The following is a 16,534-nucleotide window of genomic DNA, read 5'->3' as shown; positions in this document are numbered from 1 at the left end:
TTTTGAAATTTGCCGAGCTCGGCAAATTTGGCAAATCTACTTTTTTGAAATTTCCCGTGCTCGGCAAATTCGGCAAATTCGGTAAATTTGCCGCACACCCCTGGTAGGCACGCAGGTAAACAGGATAATCTACAGTTTCATTTTTTTAATTGCGATTTCAAACTATTTCTCTACAAGTATGTATAATAGGGAAAATATGGCAGTTCGGACATTTTAAACGATTTTTTTTGCCTGGAAATTGGGAGGATTTCTTTCCTCAGGTAATTTGCGATATGTCTATCAGGAACTTCAACTTTTCTACCCACTCGAACAAGTTTTATTTTTAGTGTTCCTGGATAAACATTGAACATCTGGAGAGCAGTGAAGTTCCGACTTTGTCCCAAAATAGTAGAAGCACGCTCCTCTCCCTACACTCTTATCCTATATCCCTTATCACTGTTCGATTTTTCGAAAAATTTCAACATTCCGATTGTGTCGACAGGCTTGTACTACCAAGCTCTGCATACAAACTTTTGAGAGAGAGAGAGAGAGAGAGAGAGAGAGAGTGCACATAAATGTTTCTCTGCGCACAAATTTCGGACAGTCCACTCTTTTCCCCCCGCCCGTCCATTTATCAGTGATAAACTCTCGGGAATTTTGTATGTGTGCTCAAGTGATCCTGCTTCTCTAAAGGGCGACTCTCTCTCGCATGTCTCCCCAGTCGTTCAGAGCAAACACGGATCATCATCATTATCATCCTCATCATCATCAGCCAACTTCTGCGAAAGAATGAGCCTCACCCGAGTGTTTTGCATGAGATCCGATGATTCCGTTGCCGCCGCCGAAATGCCATTCTTTGACCGACGCTGCCGCCCGCCGCAGCAAACATTTTGGTTATGATTCGATGAATGCGGGGAAAAGTGTACACATAAAGAAATTACAAAAGGGAATCCGGAAATTTTCTTCCACGGAAATGAGGAAAAAGCTCATTTGTATAAGTTACACGATTTTTTTGTAAGGTTTTTGTTAGAACAAGTGCCGGTGTGCAGACTAGAGTCTTGGACTTTTTGAGCCCGATAACTTCAACCGGCTAGTTAGACATTTTTAAAGTTTTGATAACCAGCAATCAGTCAATATTTAACCTCAAAAAAAACATTAGTCACATAGAATGCATTTAACGCATTTCTGAAAAAATTATTTGAAAGAGAAATTTTTAATTTGGTCAGTGCGAAAAATTTAGCTACAGAAGAGCACTTTGAACTAGAAAAAGGTCGATATGATATTTTTTCATTGAAATTTTTCACTAATTAATAGACACCTAAAACTGGTTCAAGTAAAACAATAATTTATTGGCGTCTAATTAGAGGGTAACATATTTTGGAAGTTTTTCAAGAACTTTTCTTTCGAAAAAAAAAGAATTTTTCATCCAAGTCAACCAAAAAATTAGTTACGTTTTTTCACTATCTATAGATCTCTTCTATAGGCACCTAAAACTGCTTCTAACGTGGATTTGCGCAAATTTTTGATAATTTTAACAGCGCACAAGGACAGCACATTTTGAAAGGTTTTTGGAACATTTTTTTTGAAAAAATCTAGAAAAAAATTTTTTCTAACTACCAGTTGGACACATTTTTGTAATCCTGCCTTAATCTTTGTAACCCTGCTAGAAAAGTTAAATTTTTATAATATATTATAATTTTTATTTTAAATTGTTTTGCAAACTATGAAATATCCAGGTGTTTTCAATAAATATAAAAAGAAGGGAAAAAATAATTTAAAAAATTCAGAAATAAAAATCTATCCCCAAAAAGCTTCCCGTATGTTTTACTACCGCTAGAAATTCATAAAACCTTTAAAAGTCTGCAAAAATCCACTTTATGTATAGCAATTTTAAGCGCCTCTGGAGTTGTAAAAAAATTCACTGGAAAAAAAAATTCCAGACAGACCTTTTTCTGCCGCTGAGTTTTTTTGTAGTGACCTATTTCAAAATTTCACTTCCTATTGTCTTATGTTTCATTTGAAATTTTAGCCGTGTTAAGCTGAAATGTATTCCTTGACGTGGCAAGCCCTGGAAACCTTTTTTCAGAATAAATATTTACTGGAAAAGAGAGAAATTATTTTGACAGATATTTCTAGACCACTATTTGTTACCATGACAATTCAGATGATTTCTTGTAAAAGTGTGAATTCTTATCTCAAAATAGCTCCAAATAAATGTTCTTTATGGGCAAGTAGTCACACACTGATGCACACAAAAAGAGGATATCATTCAAGTATGTCGGTATGTTATCTAGCAGAATTAATTTTAGATTATGCTGGTTTTTTGGAAAATAGATGGGAATTATTTGGTTAGGCGGTCGGGTTGGCTGGGGATCCACGGTTGGTTGCCGGGTGTCTTGTGTCATAGGTGATTTGATCGGCGCTGATGATATCATTGTCAATGGCTCCGTTAGTGGTGTCTGTTGCTTGATAGGTGGCTTTAAGATTGGTTTCTCGGCTCTTTTCTGGAAAAAAAGCTTAAGAGATGATAATGAGCAAGAGGAAGACTGAAGAAATTAGGATAATTTACAGAAATTTTATGTCGATTTCGGCAATTTGGGATATTGTCTGTTAAATCTGTTATTTTCCAAAAGATAATTCTGGCATTTTTGGTAAGTTTGGTAATTGCCATAATTGCCGATCGATAGAAATTCTGACATGCGGCGACTTCAAATTTGATTTTCCGCAGTTCCCGAAACTGCCAAAAATAATTAAAAAACCGGGAAATTGCCGAAAATTGTTCTACTGCCGCTGACCCTTAGTTCAACGCTACGCTACGTCCTAAATAGTAGTAAGACATTTTTTCATTTTTAAAGTTTCTTAATGAGCCAGTGAAACCCAGAAAATGTTGGAAGCCTTTTCTATTTACTAATTTAAAAAAAAAGAAGAAAGTATGGTGTCAGTAAATTAACAACACATTTTACTCTGTTGTTCAAATAACATAGGTTCGACACTACATTTTTGATAATTGAAAAAAATGAGCAAAAACTGTTTTTACTTGAATTTGAAATTAAACTGTCTACACTTTTTGCTCACTTTCTGTAAAAATTCAAACAATTTTCTGCTTTTTATGTCTAAAAGAAAAGTAAAACAAAAATTGAAGAATTTCCTATCTACATATTCTTGGCTCTAAAACTCAACGCCTCCCCTTACCACGTCTCTTCTTGAACCCGATGAGAATATTGCAGAGAAGAAGAAGCAGAAGAGCCAAGCTGATCACTCCAACACTGAAAGTTCAAAATTTTGATCTGAAGCTTATCAGTTCAATTCTTACATGATAATATTGATGAGCACGTCATCCCCACAACACTTCATTCCACAACATTCCTTGGAGACCTCACAACCGAATACCACCTCTTGAATCCGATCGCCACTTGGAAAATAGATCTGTAAATGTCTCAAGGGCTTTAAAAGTTTCAAATATAATGAGTCTACCTGAGAGAAAAGCCCCTCGTCTTCAGATGCGTTGTACACGCAAACATACGAGAAGATCGTGTTGTTTTCACCGTCGGCGTACTCGTTGAAGTCTTTTTGAGACCAGAAATAGTTGCGCTCAACGAACCTGAAAGTAGACAAATCGCACTATGAGTCATTGGAAAAAATGTGGAATAGTACTTTAAGTGTAACTTTTAGGTTGTAATTACGTAAGCTTTCAGATATTTCCAAAGAGGTGTACTCCAGAAAGGTCGTCTGATCTTTGAACCAGTGTGCAACATTGGCTCGCACAACAACTAGCACGATGGTTAGTACAACAAACAATAACAGAAAAGTTTCGCGCGAAGAGCAAAAAAAAAAGAGTACTCGACACAGTCATTTCCGTGTTTCATGAGAACTTGTAAACTTCCTGTGAAAACTTACACAAATGGCTCGTCAGGTGAAGCAAGGGTGTATGTCATATTGGTGCTCGCCAGGAGAGTAGTGATGTCATCGTTCAGAGTAACCATAGCGCTCGAGTTGAGAAGATGTCCTATGAGACTTTGCTCGTACTCGGATCCCGCAAGGAAGGTTTCTCTGGAAAATGAAATTTTTCTCCTTTTCCTGAATTTCCTGACTGGCGAAATTGCCTCTCAAAGGATTGATATCGGGTCAAAATTGTCGTGCTCCAATATGTTCAAAATTAAAGAAATTTTTTCGAAAAATTACCCAAAAACTGTTTAAAAGTCGTCATGAGCTGAGTGTATGAGTTAACCGGAAAATTAAAATTTGAGTCAATTTTCGAGCAACATTTCAAAACTTATAATTAAAAGTAAAATTATTAACAAAAACTACAAATAGTTCTCTATATTTCTATACATGTAAATATCCAACAAAAAAACTCGCACCCGACATCTAACGGGCCACTTATTTGTGTATTTGAGATGCTAGGCCAGTGAACTGTCGGGCGCTGAAAAACTTACTTAACAATTCTCTGCATAGCTGAAGTCCGTTGACACAATGCTTGACCTATCAGGACCACCGCCAATAACATCATCCATTTGAAGTTACGCAGTATCATCAAGAGAGCTTAAGTGAAAAAAAGTAATTCTAGAACAAAAAGCGGAGAAAATGTCAGATACAATCACGAGGTGGAAGTAAGAATTTGTGGTGGAGAAGTGAGAAAAAGAGTGTGAGAGTCAGGTGAAGCGATAGAGAAAGAGAAAAGGAGACTGATATCATTTGGTATTCGGATTCGGGGAACTTGAAACTGCTTGATTCGGAGTTCTGAAGAAAGGTGGCAACTCCCAATTTTCAGGAATTCTGCTTATTTGAAACTTCAATGATATATTGAATTTTGAATCAATCACGAGACCTCAGTTTTTATATACCAAGTTTAATTTTTATTTTGAAAACTGAACTTTCATGTGATTGCAAAATACATAGAATGAGCATATTTCAAAAAAAAAACTTTGTCGGGCAGGCGTGCTGACTGTTTTGTGCGTGAATGGAATGATCAGGCACAAGAGTGAGCGGCAGCTGCCGTTCGGCAAATTTTTTTTGTCGATAAATTCGACAAATCGGCAAATTGCCGGTTTGCCGATTTGCCGGAAATTTTAATTTTCAGCAAATTGAAGGTTTGCCGGTTTGCCGGAAACTCCAATTCCGGCATATTGTCGATTTGCCGATATGCCGGAAAAATTGTTTGCCGCCCACCCCTGATCAGGGGCTTGAAAACAGTGTCCTGATAAACACAGTAACTTCTCAAAATTTTAAGAATAAGCTTAAAGTCAAAGAGTTTGAAGAAATGTTTCCAACTCATGGGCCCAACCTGATTCATTCGTGAAAACAAAAAAGAATGAGACCAAAGTTTTGCCTGTTTTGGCGCATAAGTAATCATTGGGTTTCTTTCTCTCTCGGCACAGCCCCGTCTTTCTCAACTTACCGCCGTTGCTCATAGCAACCTTCCTTCTCGTTAATGTTATCAAGCTACTTTTTTTTATACCTCGAGACTTTTAGATAGTGATATCGGAGGGACAAAGGAGGGTGAACGGAAGCCTGACTGAGATACTTATTATGCGGGTCTCAAACAATTTCAGAAACTTCTTGTTATTGAGACTTGGAACAGAATTGAGAGAGAAAAATGCTTGCGTCACGAGATTTCCCACCTGTTCTCACGTTTTATGAAATATCAGCTTCTGAAAATTGTTTTTTATTTGGTTTGTGAAAATATCAGAGCTGAGAGGTGAAGCATAGCTGACTCAAAATAAAAATAGAAAAATAAGAACTTGGAAGGGAAAGGATGTTCCGTCTGAATGAGCATGAGCATGATAAATTAGAGGAATTACTTTCCAAAATTTGAATTTTCGAACAGCTATTCCAATTATCCGCTTTGAAATTTTGGCCTCCAAGAATGTTAAAAAAAACTTTGCTTGTACATTTTTTGCCGCAAAAAAATAAAAGGTAGTATATAACAAGCTGATTTTACTTCATATAGACTTTTATGGAACATTACCTTTTTGTAGTACACGGTCTTGAATCTGGTTTGCATAAAAAGCGAAAGTTAAAAAAAAACATTTATCTAGCGTATCGACTATTAACTTGAAACAAAAACTTCGGAACTTAATATATCAAACCACACTTTCAACATAAAACGGAGTTAATGGAATTGGTGTTAACAAGTTAGTCGTTTCGACAGATCCGCCATCTTGAGACTGTCGCGTGGATTTGCCCGATGTGGTTGAAGGCTTCCTCCTTTCAGGTATGCATAATGTTATAAGGAAACGGAGGAGCCAGATGAAAAGGAGCGCGTTCAGGGACCTGGAAAGTATAAAATTAAACAGAATTGAAGGATAGGTAGTTTTTTTTTCGGATTTTTTGAAAAACCTGTTAAATTGAATATTTCTAATGCCAAAAAGCAGTTTTTCTTTGAAAAATTTCGATTTTCAAACAGAGAAACAATTGCGGGGTTATCTATTGTCCATCGTACTACTGTCGTACCCTTACAGTAATCCATAGAATATGCCAATAACTTATTACATAGACGTAAACAAATGAAGGTTTGGCCATACCTTACGCGTATGTCTCGCCACGCTGACAATTATTTACCGTAATTCGTAATTTTGCATAGTTTGTTTTAAATTAAATGAACAGTTGCTGCCAAGATTTTTAAAATAAAAATGTAATTCAATATCGACCCGTAAATGTGTGATAAATATCGTAAAAACTTTCATCTTTAGATGCCTACACAACTTGGGTAAGTCTTGGTTCAGACTGCGCCTGAGTTTGGTCTAAGCTTAATCCAACTCTTGTCAAACTCTTACCAAAGTGTAAAACGACACTAGAAAAGTTTGGGCGAAAGTTTGGCGAAAGTCGACAGTCTTGCCTAGTTTTGCACAAGTTTCGCCAACTTTTGATCCAAGTTAATATTTTAATTACAAATTTCGGGCCAAAATCTAAAGCCCCGTAATATGTGTGAAAGAACCAAACAAAATGCGCAGACGACAAAAATTGTGGTACGAGTGGTCCGTCGCAGATCCCTATCAGTGCCCGTGGCGCTAGATAATCCACCCCCATGTCTACATCACCACAAGAAACACTTGCCACAGAATAGTGCATACCATTGGATTGCACACATGATACAACCAGAAACATCCATTACAGCTCTTGAATGCAGTAGTGACCACGTTGCTGGATTGGATGTTGATTCCAAAATCTGCGTGCTCCAGCATCTTCTGTCAATCTTTGGCACTGTCGAGTAGTGACAATAAATGCGAGTTGATGATTTTTGTAGCACTACTACTATCGCTCATTCATTTAAAGGCCAAATTACAAACATGAAATTATATGCTTGTAAGGGTGCCGTGCTGGATACAAAGGAGATGAAAAATGTGGGTATAAACGGGGGAAAATGCAGTGTCAGAAGAAGCTGAAAATTTAGAAAAAAAACTTGTCTTGCTTGGCTGATTCCGGCTAAGTAAAATTTCACCTGTTTTACCGAAATGGCAGTAAAAAATAAATTTGAGTTTTTTCAGGCGATGGGGCTACTTCCTTAACATGAAAATTGCGAAAAAGGAAAACTGAAAGTGAAATTTGTGAAAAATATTATGAATATGTTGGCAAACCTTTTCAAAGAGCACAAAAACTCATACCTCAGTCTGCCGAATGTCGACCTGACGGCTTGTCGGCCTGGTAGGCCCAAAATCTGTATTCTTTCGTAAACTGCTCCAGTTATCAGAAATACTTTAAAACGTTAAAAACCCATTTATTATTCATTTATTATTCACTTCTACATTATCTACTTCGTTTTCCACAAACATAGCCGTACACTGATCTCGGATGTTTTCCCTCCAAGTCGAACAGGCAGTTGTTATCGTCCATCTTTGCCGGTTGCCAGAACTTCCCACCCCAAGTGACAGTAGATCTCGAAGCCAGCAAGACTGCGCAAGACTGACTAAGCTTCTCGTTGTCCGGCTGCAAAGTGTCCCAAACGAATCCTGCAATACCTGTCGCTGACCCATCAGTCCAATAGAATGCGTTGGTTCTAGTACATCCGTTCGTGTTGAGCCATTGTTTCATGCAAGCCGCTGTTCTTCTTGTACCAATCCACACTGATCCGGAGTTAGCACTGATCACTGATAAAGCGAGGTCTGAAAGTTTAGGAGGTATCGAAGGATAGGGAGGTTTCCAAACAGAGTGGCTCACTGGAGATTTGTTGAGCCTCCTCCGAGTTTTGCAGGCCCGAAAGTGTGGCCCCATGAGATTGGCATTGGATCTGAGCATCTGCTTGGTTCATGCGTGCGCCGAATACTTTGACACACCATCCGCCAGATGGACGGTTGAAGCGACGCCACCCAGCGTCGCAGCCACTCTGGAATCACAAATTTTGAGCTAGAGCAAATTTCCCCCGCGCTCACGTTTGAAGGGCGGACTCCTCCTCCACCACCACCGTTTCCAGGTCTTGGTCTTCCTCCTCCATTACCGCCTGAAAACTGAACTAACTAAGCTTCTCAAGACACTTTCCCAAAACTCACTGGACGAGTATCCATAATTCCCGGCAGCAGCGAAACCAATAAAGAACAATACTAGAGGAAATATCATTTTTTTCACGAATTGCCGTTTTTGAGAATCTTTTATAATATGCATTTTATGTTATTCAGCGAAAAATTTGCAAAAACCTCGTATTTTATGATTGTGGTTGTAGTTTGCACTCGAACGTTCATCGGGAGCAAAATTATAATTTTTAATGTCCTAGATTTTGGTACCAAAATAGTCCCAGAGAATGTTTTTCGACTGTTTTTTTTGGTGATAATTCTTAAGATTAACAATTAAAACTAAATTTCAAAAACAATTCAAACCTTTTCTGATAATTTGAATTCTCGCTACAGGTGTGTAAACAGTAATATGAATTTCCGCCAACATTTTTCTTCAAATATTTGAATCTCTAATAAATTTAATACATACATACGTATACAATTGTATTCACACCAACATTGTTTTGAAAAATTTGAATTACAACCTAACATTTTTGCGAAATTTTAATCTCCGCCAAAATTAAAAAAAATAAATATTGTTGAAAAATTTTCTGAAAAATTAAATTCCCGCTATCGAGTTAGAATGTTTTCATTATTTTTCTGCTGTTTTATAAAAAAAATTCAATTTTGCCAAATACTGTGATAAATATTAAAACGTTAAAATATTGTTCTTCCTTCGATCTTTGCATCTAATGAGTGTATTCCGGTGGAACCGCAACTCTGATTTGATGATCACATGGCAAAAAGATGTTATCCAGCGTTGAATGCCTTGAAACACGCCGTTTGCTCTTTTCCTTGTTTTTTGGCTCTCCGCCAAGAAGGCAAACAAGAAGGAATAACACGATGCCAAGAAGGGTGTAGGTGACCACACTGAAATCGATTTTATAGTCTGGAACCAAAATGTGATACATACTTAAAGTGAGTATACGGCTCGATGCATCTAGTCCCACTGCACATTGACCGTTCATGACATCCAAAGAGAGCAGCAGTTGGTATTGTACCATTTTGGAAGACGTTTCCATCAAAAGGCCATTCGGGATGGGAAGCAAGAATTATACAAGTTTCAGGTCTTTCTGGAGATGGGATGTAGGCTCCAGACCAGTAAAATGCAATTCCATGGTAGCTGAAAAGGATATTTAAATGTTTTGGTATTTTGGCACACAATTCAATAGTTTAAATTTTTTTGAAAACCTTAGCACATTACTCAAAAGTAGTTCCATTCTGAGAAACGGTGCCTGCTTTGTGCCTATACCTATGACTACTTGCATCAGAAAAATATTCAAGTAGGCTATAGGCAAATTGGTGACACGTGTAGTCGGAAGGCGACAAACGACTTGTTCCGGCAAATCAGCAAATTGTCGGAATTGAAATTTCCGGCAAATCGGCAATTTGCCGAAATTGAAAATCTCCGACAAATTGAGAAACCGGCAAGTTGCCGATATGCCGATTTTTCCAAAACTTACAAAATAGGATGGCTGGGCTCCTGAACTACTCTGTAATTCTTGAAAATCTCGAATGGCAAATTATAGTGTAATGGCACGCTTGTTGGTGTAACAGGTTTCAACCCAGTTACCATAGAAATGGCAAAAACTAGAAAAATAATAACGTTCATTCTTTTTTAATTTCCAGGGTATTTCAAGGTATAGGCATGCGAAAATTCTCAAAGAATGTATTTGTGAAGAGGAAAAGGAAAAATGAGAGATGAGCATGGTTGCCACGGGAGATTCAATTTTTTTATAGGTAGTACAATAAATTGGATTTTCAGAATTTTCGGAGGATGTACATATGCATGTAAAACAAAAATTTGAAGTGGGAGTTGGGAGAAAAACATAAAAATAAATAATTTATAGTTTTTTTTAACACGCGCCTAGGAGTCCAAAGTTCAAAATTAAAAAGAAATCGCACTTAATCAGGAGGACTTTTTGGCATATTCTCCTCCGTTTTAATTTGATATTTTTGTCGAATTTCTTGACTTTTTACTAATTTTTAAAAATGGTTAAATTTCGCAGTTTAAAAATTCCAAAAACAAATTGCCAAAAATTTTGGGCAACTGCAGTTTTTTAACAAATTCGGCAACTCGGCAATGGGCAAGTTTGTCAAATTTGCCGTTTTCCTAAAAATATCGTTTGCCACCCATCCCTGAAAAATCAAGTGTATCAAATGATTTTTGGTACAATTCCATCAAATGAGTATCCGTACGTTTTTTATATTGATTTGCAGGAGCTTAAACTTCAAATTTCAAATCTCCTATAAATTGCCAATCAAACAATATTTTCTTGTTGCAAAAAAGAGCATTTATACAACTACTAAATCATGTTTCATTACAAGAAAAAATCGAACCAAATCAAAAATGAATTATCCCTCCCTTGGAGTTTCCTCAGCTCTACTGACATCCCCATTAATCATAAGAACTGGAATATAAATCGATCCTAGTTCAGTGTCTCGCGTGGGTCTCAGTTCATTTTGCCGTTGCATAATAATGTAGCGAACAATGATTCCAACCGAAATAACAGATGACAGAATGAGAAATGCGCACCTGGAATTGTTAGTTCACAGATTTAAATGGAGTTGGGTCTCACCAAATGAATCCAGTTTGAAATGGTCGATCACAGTGATACTTTCTGCATAGATCATCTTTTTTGCAACCGAATTCCACTCCATACACTGCCGTTCCATTGGAGAAAGTGCTTTCGGGAAATGGCCAGTCTGGATCACTTTTCAGGAAAACGCACTTATTCTGAATGCCATGTTTACTTTTGTAGTGTCCCGCCCAGTAATAAGTGATGCCAAATTTACTGGAAAAAAAGAAAATTTAAAATTCCAGGCCAACTTTTTTCTGAGAAAGTCTCATTTTCCCGCCTTTAACATTTTCTCAGAAAATTTAAATTTCCCGCCAAAAATTTTTTCTCAGAAAATTTGATTCACAAGTCAAGATTTTTTTGAAAATTTGAACATTCCGCAAGATTTTATACAGAAAAATTAGAGATTCCTGTCAATTTTTTTCCAGAAAATTTAAATTTCCCGCCAAAAAATTTTCTATTTTCTCTCAAAATGTTCTTTGAAAATTTGAAACTCCCGTCAAAAACTTTACATCAGAAAGTTTTCCGCCAATTTTTTTTTCAAAAATTTTTAACTTACTAAATTGGAGCCACTGGGTCTTGAACTATACTGCCATTTCTTTTTCCTTTGCTGCTCGATGTCGAAAATAATGGCACATCAAACGCCAAGACGGCTTCGAAAAAAATAATAGCAAAAAATATAAATCTCATGAGTTGAATTAGTGGAATGAAAAATGAATCAAGAAAATTAAGAAAAAAAAACAGAAAAAAATATATGAGAAACGAGAAAAAATAGGAAAAGAAAAATGCTAGTATTTGTATCTTCTGGTTGCTAAGGGGTTTTTTGTTTTTCAAGTACAAACTACTTCAGACCTAGATAGACAATTGATTAGTATGAATTGTGATAACTAGACTGCTATCATGTCCCGACAGAGCAGGCTCGTCAATATTAGCTGAAATAATGTACTGAACAAAGTCTCGAAAGATTTGCTCACAATACACGGCTCGACCCCGTCCACGGAACTTGTCAATGGTGGTCCAGAAGAATTCAGGCCAGAGCAGCCAAATCAGATGTAGACAGACTAGGATAGAAGCGATGATGATTAGAAAGCAAATAATGAATTGAAGAATCATGCAGAAAATTGTTTTGAAATGGCAAAAAAAAAATGGAAAAATAGATTCGGTGAAGAGTGGAAAGGTTTCCGAGGAGATTCAAAAGAGGCTCGTAAAACGAAGAGACGCAATTTTGAAATTTCTCTTCAATTTCAAAAAAGGTATTAGTGTGTTCTGTTTGTGAGGATAGGGAACCAAACATTTTTTGAATCAATTGTTGCAACTGGTTTTTAAAAACACTACCGTGAAATGTAGTTTTAGCTCATTTTAAACATTTTTATTTCAAAAGTTTTGGAACTCGATTGCCGAAAATTTTGAGTTTGGGGAACTGCGGAATTATCAAACTGCCGAAAAATGTCGCATACCGCCAAATTAAATTCCGTGGGGATTTTGATCTACACACATATGTATATAATAGAAACTGGGTCACAATGCCCAAATATAACGATGAGAACATTTTTTAAACGATTTTTATGAATTTTTCAAAAAAAAATGTTGCGGAAAGAATTCAAATATCTGACTAGACCAGGCCTCATTTTTGGAGATTTCCGATAAAATAAATAGTTTATCTATGTTTTTCTGACAAAAAAAATTGAAAATCGCCAATTGCCAAAAAAAACCATTTGCATTTTTTTGAAAAATTGAAAAAAAAGTGAAAAAATTGAAATTTTTTAAAATTTATTTAGGGTTTTATTCGGTAAATTGAGCCAAATATTAAGCTTGGAAAGTTGCAATTGCGAGCAATCGTAGTAAATTTTGTGCGCAGGTTACTTGCACTTAACTAGAACAATTCAGAAATCAATTTAAATGATATTTTTGAGATAGAGACCTGTTAAAAAAACTAACCTAAAAAGTTATAACGTGAAAAATATTCATTTAAAAAAATTAAATTTAAACATTTATTCAAATGAAACATTTGATCCTCAGTGATCAGTAGCTCCTGGGCATTCTTCGGCGCATTTTAGAAAGTTGTTAAAATCTATCAACTTGCCATCCGGAGCGAAGTACAGATCGACACAATTGACATAACAATTTATATAAGCTTTATCCTCATCATCTGTAATTTTCATAAATTGTTAAGAATGCCTGAACAAAACCATTACCTCCTTGCCCAAAACACGTTTTTTCGCATGTTTCCCATTCAGCGATACTTGTAGAGTTGACACACGAAATGTAACACTTTTTACCAAGCTCCTTGTCAAATGCAGTTGAAGTCGTGAAAAGGAGAAGAAGAGATGGGATGAAAATTTTGCAGAGCATGTTAAAATGATAGTAGATGATAATTTCGGTGCATTTTAAATAGAAAAAAACGGTGAAAACAAGAGGAAGTAAGGCTCCAGGTTTATTTGTTTTTAATGACACCTTTTTAAAAAATATGCGTGGGCAAAAGTAGACAATCTGAAATTTTTTAATAGCTTTTTGATAGTTTTAATGACGTTTTTTGAATTTTGAAATTGTTTTCATTATCAGAAGCAGAATGTGTGCTGGATGCTTTACCCACTGAATTAATGTTGAATAAATTAAGGTGGCATCATAAAATATAAAAGATAAGGCTGGTTACTTCCTCTTGTTTTCCAATTTTTTTTTCTATTTAAAACGCATTTAAATCGTCATCTACTATCATTTTAACATGCTTTGCAAAATTTTCATTCCATCCCTACTTTCCCTCTTTATTATTTCCACTGCATTTGACAAGGACCTCGCTCATAAATGTCTACTCTCGTGTGTCAACTCTGGAAACCGCACTGAATGGGAGTCCTGCGAAAAAAAGTGTTTTGATCAAGGAGGTGCTGAGTTTATTTAGAAACAGGTTACATAAATAATTTTGAAAATTTCAGACGATGAGGATAAAGCTTTTATAACTTGTTATTTAAAGTGCGTCGACCTGTACTTCACTCCGGATGGCAAATTGATAGATTTTGATAATTTTGAGAAATGTGCCAAAAAATGTCCGATTACTACTGAATGATTTTTTTCAGTGAACATTTGTATGTTTATGTCAGCTTGTAAGATTTTAAAAATGATCTTTCTACAATAAATATATTCAACGGTTTATGATCTCCTGGCTATGCCGTATATTGGTCTTAATTCCACAGCCCTATCATTTTATCTTGAAAAACCATTACTCCCACAAAGTTTACAAAAATTGAATGATAATGCACTATGTTTTAACTTCGTTTGAAGTACATGTTTTAAACAACAATTATAGCGAGGGATAGTGGAGAATTGCAGGCGATAGCTAGCGAAAACAGGTTTTTATGCCTACATGCCTACATGCCTACATGCGTACATGCCTATATGCCTGCGTGCCTACATGCCTACATGCCTACATGCCTACATGCCTACATGCCTACATGCCTACATGCCTACATGCCTACATGCCTACATGCCTACATGCCTACATGCCTACATGCCTACATGCCTACGTGCCTACTTTCCTACATGCCTACATGCCTACATGCCTACATACCTGTTAATAACACCCCTAATTTACATAATACATCATAAGATCCCAAAAAATGCGTACCTCTGTATATTAATTTTATTTTTAATTAACAAAAGACGGTATTTTGAATAAATAGGATTAGTTGTAACTCTATTAAATTTGATATATTAATTCTTGTAAATGAAAAAAAAATTAAGCTTCATCTGAACTTTCCGCTTTCAAGCCAGCATATCAAGGGTAAACACCAATTACATAGTAGTTGTATCCGTCGAGATTTCCGGTGTACATCGGGACTGGGTTCGGTACTCCATACTTTGGACAACAAATCATCTTCTGTTGCTCTTCCTCCACATGTTCCTCTTCATCAGTGTCATCATTGAAGTTTTCTTCTGGTTCTTCCACGTGCTCCTGGAGCTCCACGTGCTCCTTGTCGGCTTTATCGTGAGCTTGAAGGATGATGTAAGTATGATTGCGTTTCTTGCAAAACACCGAGTTGATGACCAACAAGAGGAGTGAAAGCAGAAGAATCAATGCTCTGTAAATTGAAAGTTATTTCAGTTGCTTTAACAATAGGAACTTACAATATCATGAAGATAACACTCCAATAATCTCGTTGAGCACAGTCAAAAGAATCACAGTATGCTCCTGCCGGACATGAAAAACGCATTGATTTCGGAGCCCTTCCATCCCGAAACTTCACTTTTCCAAGCGACCAATCATCCGAGAGAACGCTTACTTCACATTGGACTGGGTTTTCAAATGTCTCCTGAAAGTGTCCATCCCAGTAGAACTCTATTCTTCCGACTCTAAAAAAAAATATGGCTTCCAAAATAAATATGACATCGTTTTTTGTGTTACCTGATCGGAACCGACGGATCCTTGATAACCTTCAAGCCGTTGCTGATAGGCTCGAAAATGTCCGAGTACTTTTGGGGTGGTGCCATGGAGACCGCAACAGCCAGAAAGAGAGAGAGAAGGACAATTGGAAAATGCATGTTGAGTGATAACAATTATCAGGGTATCAGCTTTAAGTAGCATTTTTAGAAGGGGCGTGGCTTTTTAGATTAAGCTTAAAGGGGGCGGAGATTCGCCAGCTTGAATTAAATTGCGAAATTTTGATGAAAAAGACTAATGAGATGCAGACCAGGGGTGTGCGGCAAACGATTTTTCCGGCAAACGGGCAAATCGGTAAATTGCCGACGGCAGATCGGAAAACTGGCAAATTGTCAATTTGCTGGATTTGCTGGAAAAACGGCAATCGTCAAAAATTTCCGGCAAATGGGCAAATTGCCGGAATTGAAATTTCCGGCAAATCGGCAAAACGGCAATATGCCGATTTGCCGAATTCTTCGACAAAAAAAATTTGTCGACCTTTGGTTCAAACTATGGTTTTCCAGAAAAACTTTGGTTGAGTGTTGGCGGGAATAAAGGTGTATATTAATTTTGTTGAAGATTCAAGTTTTTCCCATTTGCCGGATTTGCCGGAAAACAGGCAATTGCCGAAAATTTTCTGCAAATTCTGGCTTTTCACATTTTTTTTAGAAATTTCAGAATTTCAACTTTAATCGGTAAAATTGTACGCATACTACGAATGTTCCTACATTTATTTTGAAAAGCAAGCAAATTCTATTAAAATATCTAAAGAAAACGGAAAAAATTCAATAGTGTACAGTTTCGGTAAGTGTTTCCGTTTTTTAAAAATTCCTCTAAAAATTTCCGGCAAATTGGTGTTCGGCAAATAGCCAATCGGCGAATTGCCGGAAATGAAAAATTCCAGCAACCGGCAATTTGCCGATTTGCCGAATATGTCGACAGAAAAAATTGCCAAACGGCAATTGCTGCCCACTCCAGATGTTGACGTTGTGAATTCACTGAAATTCATAATTTTGTGTGTGTTACTTTGTAAAAAAAAGTTTCGGACGTTTTTGAATAAGAGCCTAATGAAACCCAAT

At 36.6% G+C, this 16,534-nt stretch overlaps 8 protein-coding genes and 1 non-coding gene across 9 annotated transcripts; 1 reads left to right on the top strand and 8 right to left on the bottom strand.

Moving 5' to 3' along the window:
* Positions 1 to 2,087: 2,087 nt before the first annotated feature.
* R02F11.2 (CX domain-containing protein) lies at positions 2,088 to 4,601 on the bottom strand. Its single transcript, NM_071885.6, has 6 exons — positions 4,416 to 4,601; positions 3,877 to 4,029; positions 3,454 to 3,580; positions 3,293 to 3,405; positions 3,172 to 3,245; positions 2,088 to 2,483 (listed from the first exon to the last, which is right to left on the bottom strand). Exons 1-6 carry the CDS (start codon positions 4,511 to 4,513, stop codon positions 2,329 to 2,331), a joined length of 720 nt encoding a protein of 239 aa, NP_504286.5. The 5' UTR covers positions 4,514 to 4,601; the 3' UTR covers positions 2,088 to 2,328.
* Positions 2,789 to 2,809, bottom strand: 21ur-15363. The gene has a single exon (NR_068704.1).
* Positions 4,602 to 6,021: 1,420 nt separating the features above from the next.
* Positions 6,022 to 7,331, bottom strand: R02F11.11 (uncharacterized protein). Its single transcript, NM_001307824.2, has 2 exons — positions 7,053 to 7,331; positions 6,022 to 6,252 (listed from the first exon to the last, which is right to left on the bottom strand). Exons 1-2 carry the CDS (start codon positions 7,088 to 7,090, stop codon positions 6,063 to 6,065), a joined length of 228 nt encoding a protein of 75 aa, NP_001294753.1. The 5' UTR covers positions 7,091 to 7,331; the 3' UTR covers positions 6,022 to 6,062.
* A 394-nt stretch (positions 7,332 to 7,725) lies between these two features.
* R02F11.12 (C-type lectin domain-containing protein) lies at positions 7,726 to 8,532 on the bottom strand (the record flags this gene model as incomplete). Its single annotated transcript, NM_001269124.2, has 4 exons — positions 7,726 to 8,081; positions 8,137 to 8,302; positions 8,349 to 8,416; positions 8,466 to 8,532. The coding sequence occupies 4 exons, from the start codon at positions 8,530 to 8,532 to the stop codon at positions 7,726 to 7,728; spliced, it is 657 nt and encodes a 218-aa protein (NP_001256053.2).
* Positions 8,533 to 9,154: 622 nt separating this feature from the next.
* R02F11.10 (CX domain-containing protein) lies at positions 9,155 to 10,077 on the bottom strand (the record flags this gene model as incomplete). Its single annotated transcript, NM_001356634.1, has 3 exons — positions 9,155 to 9,335; positions 9,379 to 9,588; positions 9,929 to 10,077. The coding sequence occupies 3 exons, from the start codon at positions 10,075 to 10,077 to the stop codon at positions 9,155 to 9,157; spliced, it is 540 nt and encodes a 179-aa protein (NP_001343635.1).
* A 674-nt stretch (positions 10,078 to 10,751) lies between these two features.
* Positions 10,752 to 11,734, bottom strand: R02F11.9 (CX domain-containing protein; the record flags this gene model as incomplete). Its single annotated transcript, NM_001269123.4, has 3 exons — positions 10,752 to 11,001; positions 11,045 to 11,260; positions 11,604 to 11,734. The coding sequence occupies 3 exons, from the start codon at positions 11,732 to 11,734 to the stop codon at positions 10,821 to 10,823; spliced, it is 528 nt and encodes a 175-aa protein (NP_001256052.1). The 3' UTR covers positions 10,752 to 10,820.
* Positions 11,735 to 13,002: 1,268 nt separating this feature from the next.
* On the bottom strand, positions 13,003 to 13,398 carry Y60C6A.3 (uncharacterized protein). Its single transcript, NM_001359764.3, has 2 exons — positions 13,240 to 13,398; positions 13,003 to 13,193 (listed from the first exon to the last, which is right to left on the bottom strand). The coding sequence occupies exons 1-2, from the start codon at positions 13,394 to 13,396 to the stop codon at positions 13,060 to 13,062; spliced, it is 291 nt and encodes a 96-aa protein (NP_001346730.1). The 5' UTR covers positions 13,397 to 13,398; the 3' UTR covers positions 13,003 to 13,059.
* A 368-nt stretch (positions 13,399 to 13,766) lies between these two features.
* On the top strand, positions 13,767 to 14,189 carry Y60C6A.2 (Venom protein; the record flags this gene model as incomplete). The annotated part of the gene is made up of 2 exons (NM_001269122.2): positions 13,767 to 13,923; positions 13,975 to 14,189. The coding sequence occupies 2 exons, from the start codon at positions 13,767 to 13,769 to the stop codon at positions 14,103 to 14,105; spliced, it is 288 nt and encodes a 95-aa protein (NP_001256051.1). The 3' UTR covers positions 14,106 to 14,189.
* Positions 14,190 to 14,664: 475 nt separating this feature from the next.
* Positions 14,665 to 15,587, bottom strand: Y60C6A.1 (CX domain-containing protein). Its single transcript, NM_071884.3, has 3 exons — positions 15,441 to 15,587; positions 15,164 to 15,388; positions 14,665 to 15,117 (listed from the first exon to the last, which is right to left on the bottom strand). Exons 1-3 carry the CDS (start codon positions 15,575 to 15,577, stop codon positions 14,814 to 14,816), a joined length of 666 nt encoding a protein of 221 aa, NP_504285.2. The 5' UTR covers positions 15,578 to 15,587; the 3' UTR covers positions 14,665 to 14,813.
* Positions 15,588 to 16,534: the final 947 nt, after the last annotated feature.

This window comes from Caenorhabditis elegans, chromosome V, assembly GCF_000002985.6.
Source record: "Caenorhabditis elegans chromosome V".
Taxonomy (NCBI): Eukaryota; Metazoa; Nematoda; class Chromadorea; order Rhabditida; family Rhabditidae; genus Caenorhabditis; species Caenorhabditis elegans.
Note: the sequence above shows the minus strand (reverse complement) of the source record. Positions and strands in the feature narration are given on the sequence as shown.